Here is a 20,025-nt window from a genome sequence, read left to right as displayed (position 1 = left end):
AGTTAGTAGCTGGTGGCCATGGACACTCTGCCCACCATAGCTCATCTACCACAGGCTTTGGCTGTTGCCTTTCAGGGCTTCCTGGAGGTAGGACACACAGAGAGTTCTCTCCCTGTGGTCAGGCTACTTTGTGTAACAGAGCCTTCATAGGAGCCTCAAATGATCCTCCTGATGGAGAGAGGAGTCAGGCCACTTCTCTCCTCTCTCATCTATCAAAGGGGACAACTGTAGATGCTGTGTCCCATAAACTCCGTTCTGACCCTGGTAAGTACCACTGGGATGACTGACCTGAAGTCCATGTGATCAGTCCCACTTGGCCTGGAAGTATCCTCTGAAATATTTCAGTGTCCATGTAGGAGTAAGAAAAGTGAAAGGTAACCACAGCAACCCCAGCTGATGTGGAGTTCTCTCTTGGCTCCTGCAGTCCTGAACAGACAAGACCATCTGTGGAGGTCAGGGGCTCAAGCCAGAGTCCACTGGAGTGGGTCCCTTTGAGGTCTATAGGTGTTCATCTAGATGGTGGGAGCTATAGCTGCCATAGACACAAAACCACCGCCCATTCCCTTGAGGTTTTGAACTCTAGGTAAAATGGCAGGGCTCAGAACAAACACCAGCGCCTCTGCCTCCCTCCAGAGGTAAACTCAACCCCACCTTTCTCTAGCCACAGTCTCTGCCTAGGGTTCAGGCCTGAGAAGTGAGGGTGTCTCAGGAGGTCTCTGCCAGTCTGAATCCAGTCTGGCCCCATTTTGAAATGATTCTGTCCTTGGCCACAGAACTGAATCTGTCAACCCCCACAGGCAATGGACAGGTTACCTCACCTTTGACCATGATCAGATGAGGAGGGGGTAGAGGCAAGGAGCCCCTCCCAGGGCTCACTACCTGGGAGCTCTGATCGAGACCACGTGGATGCAGAGGACAGCTGCACTCAGCCTCTCTCAGGCTTGGGAGGGCAATGTCTACAGGACTTTTCTCATCTTAAAGTGGCAGTCAACCATTTACGAGATGTCCTGGCTGGATGCTGATGGCAGTTCTAACTCACACTGGCTAAAAGAGACTGAGGAAGGAAATGTTCGGTATGAGAAGGAGGGAACTCAGTGGAGCTGTGCTGACTGCGCCTGGAGTCCATCCCGGGAGAGAAAAGCTGGCAGGTTGACCTGCAGCTGTCCAATGAAGTCCTCACAAAGAACTTTCAAAATTCCAGAGAGCACTTGTGCCCAGAAAGCAGGTGCTGACTAAGAAGCCCTGCCCTGGCAGAGTCTGTGAGTCCTTTCAAAGGCTCCCCAAGAAGTAACAGGCCTTCTCATCTGGGAAAACATCCTTGTGACTTCTCCCAGCTACAGCTCATTCACCAGGAGCAGAGGGGGCAGAACAGTGAGTTTGCTCCATGTGTGAGCTTGATTCTGATCGTCAGAGGGCTCTGCTGGCCTGAGGCAAGCTGCACGCAGCCTCCCAGCCACACCTTCCCCAGTACTCCTTCCCAGGGGCACTTGTCCTTCTGCCAAAGCGTTTCCATGGACATTTCTTGAGTTCACACTCTATTCCATACTTCATATATGCCCCATGGCAAAAAGTCTCCAGCTAATCATTCATATGTAGACACTGAGAGAAGTTTGGAGCATTGTCAGAGTAAGCATCCAGTTCGTGGTCATTTAGAAAAGATTGTGATCTCTGAAAACAATGTAGAGACAGAAGCCTGGTTCTCGCCCCCTTTTTGTAAAGGGCAATGCTTGCTTTGCGGAGCGGAGGTGCAGCACACACCAACATGGTCCAAACACAATCTTGCTGGAAATGCTCTTCAAGCCACTTGCCCCACTGGAAGATCTCTCTTCCCAGAAGACAGGCTACCAGCCTAAGATTACATCTCTATGGTTCTTATTTCCCCCAGGGCGAATCACCTGGTTCAACTGCACCGAAAGGTGCAGAGAGAGGCTTCTGTTCCAGTTGTCATCCCATGACAGACAGGTCCTCTTGCTGTCTTAAACTGTCAAGAGCTGAGGCTTGTCCTCTGGAGTATGCGTCTTGCTTAGAATGGGTTATAAAACCTGTCTCAGTTACTCTTCTATTGCTACGACCAAGGCAACTTATAGAAGAAAGCATTTAACTGGGGGCTTGTTACAGTTCCAGAGGTGAGTAGAGCCCATGACCACCATGGTGGGTAGCATGGCAACAGACAGGTAAACGTGGCGCTGAGAACTTACATGTTGAAACAACATCCTTGAGGCACAGAGACAACTGGAAGGGTGAGGGCCTCTGAAATCTCAAAGCCCAACCTCAGTGATACCTTCTCCAACAAAGCCACACCTCTAATCCTTCCCAAGCAGCTCCACCAGCTGGGGAAGAAGCATTCAAACACTGGAGCCCAAGCAGGCCCATTCTCATTCAGCTGCAGCAAACCCTGTACACACCTGTATCCATCACTCATGAGTAACATTTACTTTGTGATACAGTGAACAGGCAATGCCAGAGACAAAAGTTGAGCCTTCCCTTTAGCGTGATAGACAATTGTTTTTAAAGGAACAAACAAAGGTTTGGAAAGAACTATATACATCACAGTAAAGAATGTGTACTAGATTCATATGTGTTTAATAAATATAGAGTTGAGCGAGCACATAATTAAAAGAATCATACAAAACTTCCTATCCAAAACACTTTGCAATCAATCAATACATATTCCCATGAATAGAAAAATAAATAGTTATATATATATATATATATATATATATATGATTCAGATTCAAGAATGGAAGGAAGTGAAGCAACTTCCATTTTATACTGACAAGAAAATTTGAAGAATAACGCACTCTTTAGCAAAAATCAAGTTAAGAATGTATTCATTCACTTAGTGTACATCTGTTGGTTCTCTTACTAGGTGAGCCAACCAAGAAGAAAAGATAAAGCAATCAAAGTTTAATGGCACTGAAAATCTCTCTCTCTCTCTCCTCTCTCCCCTCTCCCCCCTGTGTGTATGTGTGTGTGTGTGTGTGTGTGTGTGTGTGTGTGTATGATTTATTTATTTTTTTAATCCTTGCTTGCTTAACAACAAGACAATATTACTATGAGAGCCCATGGAACACAAGATAATTTAGAAAATAAATATTTCTTATGTACTTACATAGCTACTATGTGTAAATTTCACAGACTAGGGGCCCCTTGTGTTTTCTTTTCAAGAATGGTTCCTGCTGTTACTCTTTACCTGGAAGCCTGTTTGGTTCACACTCACCCTGTATCATAATACACACCATGGTACCCTACAGATTTTGTAGTAAAATATAATAATTTTAGTATTAACTCGTGGAAGAAATGCTAATTGATATGTATAGTTATCATATAAAAGGAAAGCCCTGCATTTCCAGTCTGTCATCTGCTGTAAGAGAACTTGTAAGAATCGCCATGAGGTAAATCAGTGTTTAAACTACAGAGTAATAACTCATAAATTAAAGCTCTCAGAGTAGCTTTGTCAACCCGGGACAAAAGCCTGGTAGGAAAGCACCCTGCTGCCAATCTACATTCCAGCCCTTAAACGTCTGATTAAATAAACATCTCTACATCTGCCAAAGATGACTGTAAGTAAAGATGGCTTTGAAAATAGAAATTAAGTGCAAACAAATCTCTTCCCACGGTGCTAACAATAGCCAGGACGTAAAAGACTAAGAGCATTCACAGCTTTGCTGCTAATATTATATTTAATAACCTATCATACCGTGATTACATTTACTATCCTATGATACCGTGTGGGAGCTGCTTTCTCGACCCTCAGAACGTAGATGATAACAGTTAAACACACACAAACCCTAATGGCTTCACAACTGATGTCTATAAATCAACTTAACGTCTCTGTCTTGAATTCTACTCACATAGAAATTTAAAACAAACTATGATAATCTATGCTATTATAGGCAAACTAGACTTTCCTCAGGCATTTTGTTTCAATTCTCAGTTTTTGAAGATTAGTTGTAATTGACCCAACACTTGGCCGACGGTGGCTAAGAGGTTCTACAAGTTATCTGCCTAAGTTGAAATTCTTATAGCACAATTAAATGCACCTTCAAGCTACACATTCCCAGTGGCTGTGTTTATAATTGTCTGTATGTTTCTCGGATCAAAGTCAGTCATGGCCATATTGTTTCTCCCATGAGGAGCTCTCAAGACCCATCGGTAAATTAATAAGTTGGAAACGAGCAATGATTTAATTATTTTCTCAAACACTAATTGGTTTGTGTATGAGAGTGTTGAATAGGGAAACTTTTGTAAGCATGGAATAGAACTGAATAAAGCCATTTTTTGAGGTTACAAGAGAGGCATACGGGTGACTGTTTATACATTAGGTGGTCTCGTTAGCCTTAACTGTCAGCTTGGCACAGCCTAGAGTCACTGGGGAGGAAAGCCTTGGCTGAGGGATTGCCCAGGTCATATCTGCCTGTGGGCATATCTGTGAGGGAGTATCTTGATTGCTCATTAAAGGGGGCCCAGTCTACTGTGGGAGGCACCATTCCTAGGCAGATGATTCAGGACTACATAAAAGCATGCTGAGCATAAACAAGCCTACCTGCGAGCCAGCAAGCAGCATCCTCATGGTCCTGCCACATTGCTTTGGCTGGGAAATGAGTCCCTTGACCTGAGGCAAGGTTGTGGGGAATAGGAAGCAGGCCTGCCTACAAGTTCTTTCTTGAGTTCCTGCCTTGACTTCCCTCGATGAAGGGACCTGTGACCCAGAAGTGAAAACTGAATAAACCCTTTCCTACCCTACGCTGCTTTTGGTCAGAGTGTTTTATCACAGCTACAGAAATCAAGCTAAAACAACAGAGAAAGTTGTCTATAGTAATCATTGCTGAGGGGAAAAATATTTAAAATTTCCTGCCATTTGCATATTTAAAACTGGCAGTGAAATCTTTGAGTTCTACTCTTACTCCAAGCAGTTGAAAAGTCTCCATCAGGGACAAAGCGAGGCTCAGCCACTCAGAGCCAGGGCCGGGAGGAAATGGACGGGGAGCTTAATGAGGTGGTGCCCACTGGCCATTCCATGTAAGCCTTCTATTGTGCAACGAGGTCCCTTGTCTCACACCTGTGTGGTCCCAGACGGGTCTCCTGAGGATTTGAGGTTGTATGCCACCAGATACAGCCTTCCTGACAGCCAGTTCTCTTTATACTGCATATGGAGTCAGGTTCATTCTTTCTATTCAGAGCTGGGGCAAGCTGAGCTTAGCACTTTACTGTAGCAGATTAAAAACGTTCTTTGAAAGGATCGTACAGCCCAGACAGCGCCACTCTGTGCCAGGATGCTCTTGGGAGTGCTTGCCTCTCATCCCTAAGAGCAAGGTCAATCCCAGGAAATTCCTGTGGTCACCCTGACCTTCCTTGGCTGCCTATCCACTAACCCAGAGGGCAGATTCAGAATCTACAAAGGCCAGAGGAAACCAGCAGGACACCCACCCACTGAGCTCCATAAACTCCTGAAACCAGGCGGTGACTAACAAGCTGCGTAGCTTGTCTACAAAATGTCAGAGCAGTTGCTTCTAAAGGTCAGTCTGTCGCTGCCGCTCTGGAAGAGGTACAATCCATACATTTGGAGGCTTTTACCTGAAACAGTCCGGAAACTGCCTCAAAGAGAGAACTCCCCCAACAACCTCCCCCCACACACACATGCACACACACATGCCTGAAAGCACAGCCTACCGCACAGCTGCACAGAACTCCTTCAAAGCATGCAGAGGATCCAATAAAAACATTTAAGAAACTTGCAGAAGGTAAAACTCCTGAACTAAATACTCCCTTACAGAAGGACCCCAGGTCCCAATTTACCTGAATTCTTATTGGTCTTGTTCTGGCGACTTTTAACTTGCTCAGTCCAGAGTGTGGGATAGCGAGATGCAATATCTAAAGAAATGAGAAGACAGTGGACAGTTCATCAGGAAGCATGGAGTCCTCAGCTACGGAACCCGGCAGGTGCCCTGACCACCCCCACCCTCGCTTCCCCCTCCCCATGTAATAAATAAAGGTGAGCTGCATCTTTTTAAGACAGCTAAAAATGGCTGGATGCACATGACAAAAGAAACACAATAATATAAAATCTTCAGTATTTTTTTCTTAACCCGAAAGTGTTAACTAAAAGCTGTTTGAACTATGACAGGTTCTAACGGTTAGAAAATACTCCAGGGTGAGCTGGGAGTGTAGCTCAGTGGTGCGTGGATTTTTCCTAGCACACAGGAGGCCCTTGGCTTGCTCCTCAGCACCACTGAGTGGGGGATAGAGGGAGGGAGGGAATAAGAGGGAGAGAAGAAGCAGCCCACGGCACAAACACATCCCATGGAGTAAGGAAGGTTCTCACATACCTGAATGACTTAACACAAAATAAAATATTTAAAATATAACTTTCATATAACACCATTGAGGAAAATTATCCGCTTAACACTGGCTACCAAATGTGATTGACTATGCGTGGCAGGGTCATTATACTGCCCTGAGAACACAGAGCCTGTATATGTCCTGGGTTTCAACCCCTTTTCATGTGGGACAGGCAGTCCAGAGTTCTTCTGGCTGGACTGGGAGTGTGCAGGGTGAAGGGTTAACGTGGCAGAGCCTGGAGTATCTCCAGCACACACTAGCCACTGCTGATGTTTGGAAAGCATGTGGGATTCTGTCCTTGGGTCTTTCGCTTCTTACAATGTGTATTCCTTATACATTTCCCCAAAGCTGGCCACATCTGACCTGAGACCATGACCAATGCCACAGACAATCCATTAAAGGTTAACATCAGAAATCTACCCTTGTCATAGCTGTCATAAAGACCAGCTATGTAAATAGGGAAATAGCACATGTTATCACACCTCTGAAAAAATTTAAATGCGTACATTTCCATTAATAAATCGGCTACCAAAGTATTCTGCTCGACAGATCCCCTGTGGCAATGTAGGAAATCACCAGGAAAAGCAATGGTGCCTTGTGACACAGGAAATGGCCACACACAGCCAGCCTACTCTTGATTATTTTGCATCTATATTAAGACAACCTCCTGATTTCTTGACACCCACAGTGAACTGATGTCTGCAGTCAAGCAAAGAGCCTGCTTTTTCTCTGCACTGTGTGCGTGTGCTAGGACTTCTCTCAGGAAGGACCCAGCACATAACATACTATTATGGTCCTCATTCTTCTCTGTCTCTAGACCTACAGAAGCGATGTGACATCACTTGACCTGTCTGTTTGCTGATCTTCCCAGTAACTATCTTTCTGTGTAGAATTTGGGTTGAGGGGTCTTTTTGGTTCACAGGTGACACCAGGCAGAATCCTTCTGTGTGTGTCTAGACTATGGATAGCATCATACCCATAGAGACTCGACACCACGTCCCCAACCCTGACCGCCCTTCCCTGCTCCCTGCCCAGTGCACCGCACCAGCTCACCTTCTTCATCTCCTTGGGGCTGAGTCTCCAATGCTGGGGCTGCAGCATCATCTGAATTCAGAACGGAAAAGATTTGCAAGGAGACTACAATTATGAGAGTAAGCTAAGTAAGTGTGCATCCAGGCTGGAGCCCAGGACTTGCAAACCACCCCCACAGACCCTCCCAACACAGCCCAGCACAGAACAAACATTGACCTGCTGCCTTCGGGGCTGCTACTCTCAAATGCTACAGGAACCTGAAAACCAAGGCCCACACGGGGAACTCTGGATAAAATTCTAAACCAATCAGTGGCCATTATAGGGAAGTAAGGGGCAAGTGGAAAACTGTGAGCAGGAGGACCTCATTCTGGGAAAGAATACAGGTGGGGAACATGACAAAGACCCACAGGGGTCACTGTGGGAGCTGAGAGACCATTCCTGGGTGTGTTCCCTTGCACAGGCCGCTTTGGGAGTCACAGGCTGGTCCAGCAAGCCCTCGCTTCCCCTCACATCCTTCCACAGAGAGGGGACTCTGAGGAACAGCATTCATGGGAGGCTGCAGTGTGGGGAGGGTCAAACTAATGCAGGGTTGGTGGGAGGGCAGGGTGGACACCGACAGGAATGGCCCCGTTTCTTGGAGGATAATCATCACAGATTGTATTAAGCACCTCCTTGTGGATGCCCTGTTAGGTTCAGGGCCAGATCATCCGACAGAGCAGTGACTGAACACTTGGTCTCTCCAGCTCTCGCCCCACTGCTTTCCTTCAAGTCTGCCCCAGTCATTTCGGAAGCAGTGTATAAGACAAGGGCTGGACATGGAGCTCAGCTAACTGTGACCCCACTGTATCCTCCAGCTGTCTAGAGGCCCCACATGAGGCTTTTAGGTGAGCAAAGAAGAATCTCTTGAAAATAAAAGACTGCCCAAACATCAAAAATGCAATATGACATTTATGGAACACGCAAGCCTAATGTTGGCAGTGACAATATGGGGGGGAGTTTGCTGTTGAACTGTTCTGTTTTCTAAGAAAATAAAATGAGTGAATTAAATGAACAATGCGTTTAAACCGAATTTAATATGCTAAGTATCTTAAAAGATCATAGAAGTCTATATGTAAATCTCCTGGGGATTTGGCCAAAACATTCTTGTTGGTGTGTAATTGCTGAGGTCACCCTGATGAGCCATTCTCAAAGCCACAGGGTCCCTGATGGCTGAATGCAGGACCGACTTCCAAGAGTGAGGTGGGCATGGTTGATGTCCAGCCTGAATGTGGAGCTGTGCCCAGGTCTTGTCCAACCAGCTCAGACCCCTGTGTGGGCTGCCCTCCACTCAGCTCCCGACCTGCTCTTGGGATGCCGTGCATTGGTACCCGGTGCCCACTGAAAGCTTTAACTCAACCTAAATAGAGGGACAGTTTACAAAGTGGGGGAGCTGTACTTTCGCTCCACATTTCTGCTCTGTTTCTTTTCTCTCTAAACCTGGACTGCTGTTTCGTTAGCATGCTCTTGAGTGCGTGTGCGCGTGCGCAGGTGCATGCACAGAGAGCGATGGAGGTCTATTCAGGGGCCCGCTTGTTTCTTGAATTCATTATGTGTTCATACCCCAGGGGTGTCCTCCAGTGGACTTCGTGAGCATCCCGATAGTGGAATCATCTACCGCTCCCTCCTCTCAGAATTAGGCTAATTTTCTACTAACAAACTGTCACTTCTTTTCCTAAAACCCAGCACTAGGAGCAACCGTCATCACTAGCGCACCCATTTTTCTACTATATGCAAACCTTGCCCTCTCATGCCTTCCGCTCCAGCGGAAGTGGCACAGCTTCCACCCGAGACTTCGTCATGACTTCCCCAGCAAGTGAATTCTGTACTGCACCCTCCCGTAAGTCCTCGGGTGTTCTATATACTGAGTGATCTATGACCGTGCCTGCTTCAGACTCCTCGGAGCACATCGCAAGCCTCTGAGGATGATCCAGTCCTCTTGCTGACTGCCCCTGGCCTCTCTTCATCTGCTCCAGATCTCTCTGCACCTGCCCCGGGTCTCTCTGTATCTGCCCCAAGTCTCTCTGCATCTGACTCTCTACACCTGGCCTCTCTGTACGTCTTCCAGGCATGTATCTTAACACTGTGAAGATCTTTCTTCCAGAGCAGGAAGCCCAGCAACTGGTTAAGACTTTCAGCTGATGCCTCAGGAAAGGGGCTGAGCAAACTCAGCTCCCTTTGTCCTGTCTTCATCTGGCTTCTCTTTGTCAGGTTTATTATACTATAACCCATGGCAGAGCGAAGAGAAATGATTACACTTATGCAGAAAAAAATAATTTCATCTTGAAAACCTCCTGACTTCAAAAACTTAAAGCAGAATGTGTGTCCCAGGGACTGGGGTGGGGGACAATGAGGGAGATCAAGGAACAGAAGGACAAATCTTCCCAAGCTGTCTCAGAAGAGCGCCTGCCATGGAGAAAGCTGTTACCTTCACAGACACCAGCATTAAACTCATTAATTTCTATGACTTGGAATGCATGAGGAGTCAAAATAATGAACCTCTACTCTATTGCTAGGTGCCTCTCTTAATGTCTCCTGAATCACTCAACACGCCTACAATAAAACTCAGTATACCTACAGGGACCCTGACGTACCCACAGTATTGCCTGACACACCTGAAGTTGAGCAGGACACACCCAGAACTGAATGTAGTTCACCAACATCTCAACCTGACACATCTCCAGTGGTCCTCACAGACCTGTAGTGTTCCCTGATACACCAGGGTAGAACACAGCATTCCTGCCTACAGCTGAACCTGCCACACCCACAGTGTTACCTGACACACCATAGCTGTCTCGTGTACTGCGGTACTATCTGACATACCTAAAGATGAACACAACATACCCACTATAGTCCTGAGCCCCTTTGGGGGGGTCCCCACCAAACTGTACCAACACTCCTAAGTGTGCTGCCTGATCCACAGGAGACTAGCAACGGCAGGACTGGATCTACGCTGCTGGGAGGTCTGGGTAGCAGGTTCCAACATAGTTCATCTTTAAACTTGAGGATCATTTAAAGACGCAATCAGACAAAATCTTATATAACATCTCGCAAATTCATTTCAAGATAGTTACCTGCTTTTCCTGTGCCTTCCCGCTGGGGTAACTTCTCATTTATTGACCCTAAGAGAGGAGAATAAAGAATAGAATTAGAATGGCCTGCTAATGGTTTTCGTCAACTGAGGAAAGCAGCTCCTTCCTTGCGTTTTGAGAAGTTCAAAGTGCATTCTCGTGTTCTAGTTAAACTACACATGCCACTTGGCACCCCGGGGGCGGGGAGACTGTCACCCAAAGTGGTAGCTCTGACAGCATAGGAGAGTCCCCATTTCTGAAGGGCTGCAGCTAAGTGCAGAAGACCCTTCACACAAGGCAACACATGCACCCGAGAAGCAGCCCCAGTCTCCCTGTCAGCAGGCATCGCCATGAGGTATGGCATCGGTCGGGTATGACGCTAAAGGAAATCACATCTTCGGCTTCAACATGAGTCTGATTAGAAGAAGAAACACTGCAGACTTGTCTTTTAAAGAAGGACACAGACACTTAAAGACCTAAGGAGCATGAAGCTCTCAGGACGGGGAGGGACACAGGCTGAGGACTGCTTGCTTCCCATACGGTCGGGCTGTGGGTGCCTGTGTTTCTACTGAACTTATCTCTTTCTGTGTGAGAACCTTACATTCACCACACTGCCCATCTGTTGCTTTGTGGAGAAAGGTGTTGCTGCTGCCCGGTGTGGACAGAGTTTTCACAAATCTGAGGCGGTGTCCCTTTGCTTCCAATGCACTGAAACTGTGCCAGATACCAACTCTCCTGCATCGCCCCCTGCTCAGTGTATCAGAAAAATGCTCTGGTCGGGACCGAGACTGGCACAGTGACCCTCAGCAAAGATGCCTCAACTTGGGAACGGCTACTTTTTCTTCTCAGCTGTGGCGACAATGAAAAAGAGATCAGCACTTCTCTTAAAGGCAGAGACGACTTTGTTGGCATTTCCTGAAAAGCAGGGTGATGTGTTTGGAGACACAAAAGCAATTGAGTCTGAGGCTCCGGGAAGGCAGGAGGCAGCTCTGTACATCCTGCCCTTTCTAGATGCTGCCTGCGGCACACCTGAGAGACTGTAGCCTGCAACCCTGGCAGTCAGAAGGGCAACTGGACCATCTTCATCACCTCCCTGCACCCCTACCAACTGTAGTCTGAGGCAGCTGCCTTCTCATTCCCATCTAAATGTCTCTCCCACCAGGGTATGCGATCATATGCTGTGGCTTCCGGGACCAGGGTTTACCTTGTTAAGAACCAGAACCAGCCACTCTGCATTCCTGCCCCCAGCCTCCCCTGGCTTCCTGGCCTGACCCATCTTCAGGGACCAGCTTCCTGCAGAGCTCCTTGGCACATCCTTGTGCCATCGCGTGTAGATGTGCTGAATTTACGCTTTCCCTCTTACTGCAAATGACAGGATTTGGGTACTAATTCTGAGCATGTCGGTTTTGATTTTTGAGTGAAATAATATTAGTGGTAAAGAGGCTATGCCCTCATTGAAAGGGCTTCAGGGCTGGATTAAGGTAATCTTTCATAATCTGAGGAGGAAGCAGTGCAAGCTGTTGACCAGAAAGCTGATTAGAGACAAGATCAGGAAAAGACATAACTGCTTAACCTCCACTCCTGAGGGCAGTGGGGTGGGGGCAGGTTCTCTCTGAGCAACCAGCGCTCTCCCAGGGAACCCAGGTTCTCTGTCAGGCCCCCCACTCCGTCAGCATGTACAGCTAGTCAAAAATATGTCTTCCATCTTGATGTCCGTCTACACGAGAGCACTTTGCTGCGGAACCAAGCGTCCCTCATCAGACTCTCTGCCGTCCAAACACTGGCGGGGTCTGGATTCTGTCCAGGGTCAAAGACTGTGCAGCTTTTCCTCCCAGCCTCCCTGCAAGGTGCTGGCCTGAAGGACTGGCAGGCGAGCCAGGACGGTGGGCAAACAAAGGACTGGCAGGCGAGTTGAGCACAGATCCGTAGCCGGGGCGGCGGGCAAACGAAGGGAATCCAGGACCAGCTGTGACCTGGATTTCACAGTGCTTGTCTGTGGTGTCCACAGTGGGATGGCCCTGCTATGTCACTCTTCAGACCAGCACCAGAAAGGGACACTAAAAGTCCTGCTGTCCCCAAAAGGGGACCTTTTAAGGGGGTAGCTTTTTATTGGGTGCAGGGGCATTTCTAGTGAAGGAAATCACAATTAAAGAGGCATCTATGAATGACGAAGGGGTACCAGACTCCTGATCTTGTAGCCCAGGTACTTGGTTAAGATATAGACCCAGTCTATTTCCTGCAGCCTCCCTGAAGGCAGTGCCTGATGACGTACTAACTCTTTTCCCAAGTAAGAGATGAAGGCATGCGGTGTGGACGCCAGGGAAGCAGCGGTGTGAGCAGCTCATCTGAGAGAGCCAATGTCTCCTCCAGAGCACAATTAACATAGCGTGAGTTGTCCCTTCCAGAAATTGTGGACTCCACGCATTACGTGGCTTTTCTTGGGAGAGGGAGACAGGAGGGCAAGGAGGCTGGGGAGAAAGAAGACAGGGCTGTGCTCTCCCTGTTGGGATGAGGATTGCAAGGGTGGCAGGGGGTGGGGAGGGCAGGGAGGGTGGGGGAAAAGAAGACAGGGCTGTGCTTTCCCTTTGTCACTTAGCAGGGGTAGTGGCTTCTGCTCTCTGTCTCTAACAGGACGGCATGGGCATAGCCTGAAAGACCAAGTCGGCACTAAAGATACAGCATGGCAGGAGAGGAGAGGCTATGGGCTTTGGTGCCTCCCATCTCCGTGGCCCGGGAAGATGTATAAGGCCTGTAACCCTATCGCGTGGCACCAAATGGCATTGCTCCGTGGCTCTACATGAAGACAGGGAAGAGCCGTGCCTGCTCGCTAACGCAGAGATCCCCTGGCTGCACCACTGTGGCCCCAGCCATCAGCCTCCCCCAACTTGTTTGCTCATTTATGCAATCATTCAACCACACCATGGCGTGCTGCTGGATAAACACAGCGCCAAAACACCCAGTCTAAAGCAGCGAGAAGCTTTCGGTAGAGACACAGACACCCACCCACAGCTTGTGGGAAGGAAGCACCTGAGCAGCCCTCATCCTGTGCCTCTCGCTGTCCTGATAGCTAACAGCAGCTCAAGATGGTTTCCTGTTATACCCGATACACAGATGAGGAAACTGAGGCCTGCAGCCAGCAGGGCACCAGAGGGGAAGAGAGAGGGAGAGCCATTACCAGCTGGAGCAGTGGGATAGCAAGGGTGAAGGTGCTGGGAGGGTTGTGTCCACAGTCTTTCTCCGTACTCCAGAGACTCATTCTGCAGTGCTCCCCGTCAGTCCACCCAGCCACAAGGCCAGAGCCTGGAGTGAAGCCCGCACAAATCAAGTCCTGCTCCTTAAAGTAACTGAGGGATCCTCATGCCACCCTCTTACCCCCAGGACTGCGGAGGGAACAAGGCCCCAACAGTTGCCATCTGCTCCCTCCCATGACTGGGACCCGGCCTGACCCTGCCCAGCTGCGGGCCTCCAGGCTGACTATGGATGCCTCCTCTCGTGCAGCCTGTGCCAGAGCCACGTCCAGAAGTCTGCACTGTCTTCGTCAAGGCAAAGAAGAGACCGTACCTTCTTGGAGCTGAGGCCCAGCTCACCCCTCCTGCTCTTCCGGGTGCTAGAGAGTAGTCTGTCTCCAGAAGTTCCCAGGTGTTGCTCTTTATGAGTGACATAAACTGGGACCACTTACTTATAAAAGGCCTCTTAGTTTGTTTCTTTTTTTTTTTCAGAAAGTTTATTAAAGAGCACTGTGTGCACTATGTTTGGCAAAGGGAAGTTCACCAGGGTTCTGTTAAATTAATTTTATGAAGACTTTGCTGGCTGAGGCCGGGGACTATTTTACTTCTTTATCAACATGTTGCAAGATCATCTGGGCCAATCTAAAGCCCTTTACAGCTTATCCCTAGGTCTTCCACACCTGGAGTAAAATTTTCTGGAAACAGATGGTAGCAGCAGAGATGGGTGTGAGAAGATACCAGAAGAGACCATGAACCTGCACAGTCCTTTCAGAATGGCCACAAAACTACAAGCCACAAGTTTGAACATTTAAAATCCTGCTGGCGAATGAACAGGAGGTGGGTGGTGACTGTCGGCTCCTCTGGCCCCTTCCAGAAGCATCTGCCTGCCAGCAGCTCCAGGGCCAGGGCCTTGGTGTAGGGAATAAAGGGCACAAGCCATCCTGTTTCTGCCCCTTTCATGAGAACTGACATCTGAAACCTACTTCAAAGGCCAAACTCTGCCTAAGGTCCAAGTGGAGACACTCAGGATATAGTGGTGCTGAAAGTCCTACATGCAGAGATGGGATGTCTAAGAGGTTATTGCATCCGCTGCTCTTGTAGAAGACCTAAGCTCTGAGCACCCGGTCAGGCTGCTCACAACTACCTGAAACTCCAGCATAAGGGATCTGACGCCCTCTGCAAACACATGCACATAAACACCCAGACAAACACATATACACATAAATAAAAATAATAAATCTTCTTTAAGCCTGTGCAGGAAGGGTCAGCCTATGATATCTTACACCTCACTAGGAATAAGCTCTCAATCAGTAAGTAGTCAGGATGGAGAGATGAGATTAAAACCTGAAGCTGATTCCAAATCACAGATTTCAGCCAGCTACAAACATTCTCCTTGGAAGAAAAAAGATCTTTGTTTTTAACGTCTGAATCTGTGCCAATCTGTGTCAGTCTTTTAAAGGGAAGAGAGACTGGGCAGGAGGAGGGAGAAGGCAGAGGAGGAAGAAAGGACAGAATGGAACTGAAACCCCTGGAGAATAAATATGGCCCGATGGATGCACAGCCGTCATCTGGGGGACCTGTCTCTTCAGCACAGGACACAAGAAAAGGAGAATGAGTGGCCATTTTTCTTGGACACTTCTGGTGCCAGAGAGATCTGCAGGCCTTGGCTGCAGACCAGGAGCCTAAGTCTGCAGGGCTCCACGAAGCACCTCAGTCTCCAGGCACCCACTCTCAGGAGGGGAGACGGGAACCATCTGGAAACAGCTTGGTACTTCTGTTCCACCCCCGAAAGCCTTTCTGCTAACTTCCCTCCCTCTTTCTCTACCCTCCTGTGAGCAGACATACTCCAAAAGGCATCTGAGTCAATAGCACTCAGTAACAAGACCCTCTCCTCTACCCATCAGCCCATCCTTATTTATGGGAACCACCTTTCTGAGGTGCTTTTCTGCATTTTACTGGACAGAGCAAACAGTATCCTGTATGTGCCTGTAGGGCTTCTTCATTGCTGGCCCAGCCTCCAGGCTATGCCAGGGTCTTCCAGGCTCCACTTCTGCTGGCTCCCTGGTGACCAATGCTTGGTGATCGCCGCAGTCCCAGTGAACAGTGAGTGGGCTTCTTGAGAAACAAGTCTAGACAGGGGTGCTGCAAGAACCAGCCAAGCACTGCCCTGCGGTGAGACAGCGGCCACTGGCTCAGGGATGCCCGTTGAGGAATAAACCAGAAGGAAGAGGAAAGTGCTAAAGGGGCTTGGCCTCTCCAAACTGTCCCCTCTGCCTGAGCCCTTTGCACCCCCCCACCTAGAACTCCACCCAGGAATCAGGACAGGGAGGTCACTGGCTCACAGGATAACTATGTGTTAGCACAAGCTGAGGCTTTCAAGGGAGTTTGGTGTGATGGAAGCCTGTGAGGGAGACTGACTTTTTTCAGATTCATAAAAAATAAGGAATCAGGCCAGTTCTATCCTGATCCCTCAAGATAACTGTGGATCAGTCCGAATGCAAACAAAAATGTCCAAGGCGAACAGGGTGCAAACTGTGGTTGTCAACTTCACTGGCTCTGGAAGCAACCGAGACCTAAGCCACTCGGGGTTACCTGTGAGGGATTCTTTTTTAACAGAGTTTTTGAACTGGGGTTACATCTTAAATGTGGGCATCACTTTCCTACCACAGTCAGATAAAAGGAGGACTTTCTGCCTCATTATCTTTTGGTGGCTGTGGCCACTGTTGCTGCATTCCTTTGTAGATGCCAGAACACAACTTCTAACGTGTTTGAAGCCCAGAGGCGACCCAGGAATTCTCCAGCCTTTGGCACCAGCTTGGAACTGTGGAGGAATCCAGCCTCGCGGACTGATCACCTGCTGAGTTCTGAAGACAGCCACTGTGGGGCTACCCAGATCATACAATGTAAGCCGATCTGATAAACCCCCTCTGCTACATGTCCACCCTGTCAGCTCTGCCCCCTGTGGTCACTACAGGACACCCCCAGGCTAGAGGTTTTGTCTGCTCAGAGATGCGGAGTGGTAAATTCCCTGCCCTGTGTTGGATTCTCCTGTGACTCCTCTGACTCACACAGATGTCAGCACCGTGGCACCAGCGAGAGAGACGGGGGTGTATCTGTCTGCACTGCTGTTTGTCCTGCCGCGAGTCTAGCGTCTGCAGTGCTTTATCTGACAGGCACCAACAGACCCAGTCCCAGGGTTCCAGGGTTTGGTTTTTATAGTCAGGGCTGCTGTAGACCTGGCTACCACACATCTTTAGCACCCAGTTGTGTTTCTCCAGGGTCCAGCCCAGAAGGAAAGAGCTGGACCCTGAGTGACCGGCATACACACTGCCTCGGATAGTCTGCAGAGCCACCTGAGGTGTTCCTGTCTCCGGACCTGTGTTCTGAGCGTCCCACTGGGGTTCTAACCTGCGCTGCCCTGCACTAAGACACAAGGATACCACCCTCCAGAAAATGTTCCTGCTTGACCACTCTGCAAGGCTTTCAACATGCAACTGTGGAATGAATGGCTGCTCGTGCCTCTCTACCAGGTCCCCCTGGTGTAACTAAGGGTAGAAGGACTTGGGAAGGGGTTCCTCTGCTCCGTGCACTGGATACAAGCCTAGAAGGGGCATCCACTCCCATCCCCACCTGGCTACTATAGAGCATGTTTACGCATGGTCCTGATAAGCGCACCTAGACACAAATTCATTACATATACACACATATGTACACACATACCTACATACATACTCCCAATGTAAACATGTAGTACACATAAACATACAGTACACACATGCACATACACACTTTCTAACAGAAATTTACTGTAATCTGCTCACTTCTCATTTAGTATTTGGCTTCCAGTTTTATAGAGTGTGCCTATCTGGTGAATTCAGTGTGAATTTGAAGGCAGAAGATACTGAATTCTGAAATTCTGCCCGATTTTAACAGATGATTTATAGCTGGGGAATCACTCGTGCTGTGCATCCGCTGGCTGCTGCTGATGTGGACGGATCCAAAGCTTAAGCTACTGGGGTGTGCAGGTGAAACCAGGGCCACCCTAGCCTGCTGTCAGTCCCAGACGAAAGTAAAGTGACACCCAAAGCTTGACTACACCATGGGACGGTGTCATCATGTAAGAGGGAGCCCATTGGATTATATAAAGGTACATTGTGAACTCTAGCCCTGTGGGGTAAGAGTGGGGTGTTCGATTCCCCCATAGCCCTCCCTTGTATTTCAAAACCCCTCGGTTGTTCATCGCAGCCCAATAATGTTTCCAAAAATGTTGGCATATAATGCCCTCCCTCTCATTCCTGAGGGCTTGTGGAATAAAAACCTAGTGAGCTGCTCTGTGGGAGACACAGATACATCATTCATTCCAACCTGGTGGGGATGGACATCAACCGCTCTGATGAGGGAGAGGACAGCCAGTCAACCACAGGGCACACACACACACACACACACAACCACAGGGCACACACACACACACAGCACTCCCTCAAAGTGGGGCAGCCATCCCAAGGAGCCCTGCCCTGTCCAACTTGCACGTTTTATCTGGTTTGTTTTGGGAGACAAAATCTTCATACATGGTCCAGGCCTGCCTAGAACTCTATTCTCCTGCCTCTGCCTCCAGAGCGCTAGGGTTACAGGCAGGGGCCACTACACTGGGCTTAAACTTTCCACCAAATTCCATTGCTTCTTACTGTACACCAGGCTTTTAAACAAAAGGCCAGACAGTTCTCTTATCTGGACTGTCATTGTAAACCATGACAATGGGGCATTTGCACGCAGTTACACACCACTGACTCTTGGCAGTAAAGCTGGTAGCGTCTGTTCCGGAAGCAAAGGCTGTCCCAGCAGTGCCCAGCCATCTTACACACCACTCTAGGGAGCTCCTTCACAGAGAGCTGAGCTTTTCTGACAACGTGGCTAGGATCGTGGAAGTCACCCAGGAGTGCAGGCTCCACACAAAGCACTGCCACTGGGGTGAAAATGGGGTTACACGTGATGGGAGTCACACCAAGGTCATGTGACATTATCCATCTCTTCTTCCTGTCTCTCCTTCCACGGGTTTGTGCAGGAACTATTCAATGTAAACATTAGCTTGTGAAAAAAACAATTAGTGCTTTCTAGGCATCAGTGGGAAAACAGTTTGAAATAAAACAAATGTTATTTCCATTCCACACGGCACACATCACGTGGGTTTCAGGGACGAATGGTCATCAAAATATCGAATTTGCCACATGATACCGAGGTCGCAGAAATGAGCTCTGACCTGTGCCCAGTTCCTCTGCCTGGCTCACAATAACAAACATAATCTTGACAGGCAGTGCCTGCCCTTAAATAGAAAATGAATCTGATGCTCAAACCCAAACACTAACATTTCAGCCCTTAAATGACAGACGTGTGTTATGTCGCTAATGGCCGATAGGTTTGCCTGTTCTCATCCCACAGCCCGGAAACCTTGATGACAAGATCATTCAGCTTCACCAGACAGTCTCCCCCAGCAAGTTCATCAGGTCTGGGCTGGAGAGCCATTTCTCTCTGATCTGAATCACTAATAACCTTTTTTGGTAAAATATTAATGGAAAAAGGGACGATTTTATAGACTGAGCCTGCCAGCCCTGTTCCTCTCAGTACATCAAGCTCCCGTCTGAGTAATAAAATATCACACATAAACGTCTGGACGCTGCACGGTGAGGAATGATCCACTTTCTCTCTGAAAACCCATGTATGTGAAAGCAGAACCTTTTGCTTTTTTTGGCCAAAGGAAACAATGGGTCATTCAAGCTGGTGACTTGAGCCTCTGGGGTTGTGTTTTCAAATGACTCAAGCCCAGGGTGTCCCGAGGGTGAGCTGTCTCCTGCCCCAGCTAGACAACAGTCCTCACTCTTCTTCAGGCCTACATGGAGTGATGTGTCCAGCGAACTCACCCCCACTCTCTAAATGTCCACTTGATTTGTGAGTAAATATGGGTGACATGACCAAGAGAAACAGGAAGTCAGACCTACCAGGGCACCTGGGCGTCTTGTGGGCCACAGCGGTGCCACTGATGGGCCTTCCATTTGGCGTTACGCACCAACAGTAACCCGTGTAGCTGTGACACTGGACCTGCAGAGAAAAAGACAGGAAGGTGAGCTAACCACAGACAACTCTCCTGCAGAGTCACCTCCGGGGCCTTAGGACGCTTGGGCTTAGGCCTGAGATGCTTGGGTGATGCATTCGGCTACTTGGTGGGAGCCATGTGACGAGTCTTGCCACAGATGTGCGGAGGAACACGGAACCAATATGCTTTGCACATACATGGCAGTGAGAGCTGGGTCTGCTGCAAGGAA

General features: G+C 48.6%; 1 protein-coding gene across 2 annotated transcripts in view; it reads right to left on the bottom strand.

Moving 5' to 3' along the window:
* Positions 1-20,025, bottom strand: part of Smoc2 (SPARC related modular calcium binding 2) — a 132,185-nt gene that overhangs the window by 53,270 nt on the left and 58,890 nt on the right. Inside the window, exons 4-7 of one of the 2 annotated variants that reach the window (XM_087896091.1) lie at positions 19,702-19,801; positions 10,485-10,532; positions 7,396-7,479; positions 5,800-5,874 (exon numbers count right to left, since the gene is read on the bottom strand). In XM_087896091.1, the coding sequence (XP_087752217.1) occupies positions 5,800-5,874; positions 7,396-7,479; positions 10,485-10,532; positions 19,702-19,801 (307 nt within the window). The remainder of the gene's footprint in view (positions 1-5,799; positions 5,875-7,395; positions 7,480-10,484; positions 10,533-19,701; positions 19,802-20,025) is intronic. The other variant, XM_087896092.1, reaches the window with a different exon arrangement.

This window comes from Myodes glareolus, chromosome 1 (genome assembly GCF_982192425.1).
Source record: "Myodes glareolus chromosome 1, mMyoGla1.1, whole genome shotgun sequence".
Classification (NCBI taxonomy): Eukaryota; Metazoa; Chordata; class Mammalia; order Rodentia; family Cricetidae; genus Myodes; species Myodes glareolus.
Note: the sequence above shows the minus strand (reverse complement) of the source record. Positions and strands in the feature narration are given on the sequence as shown.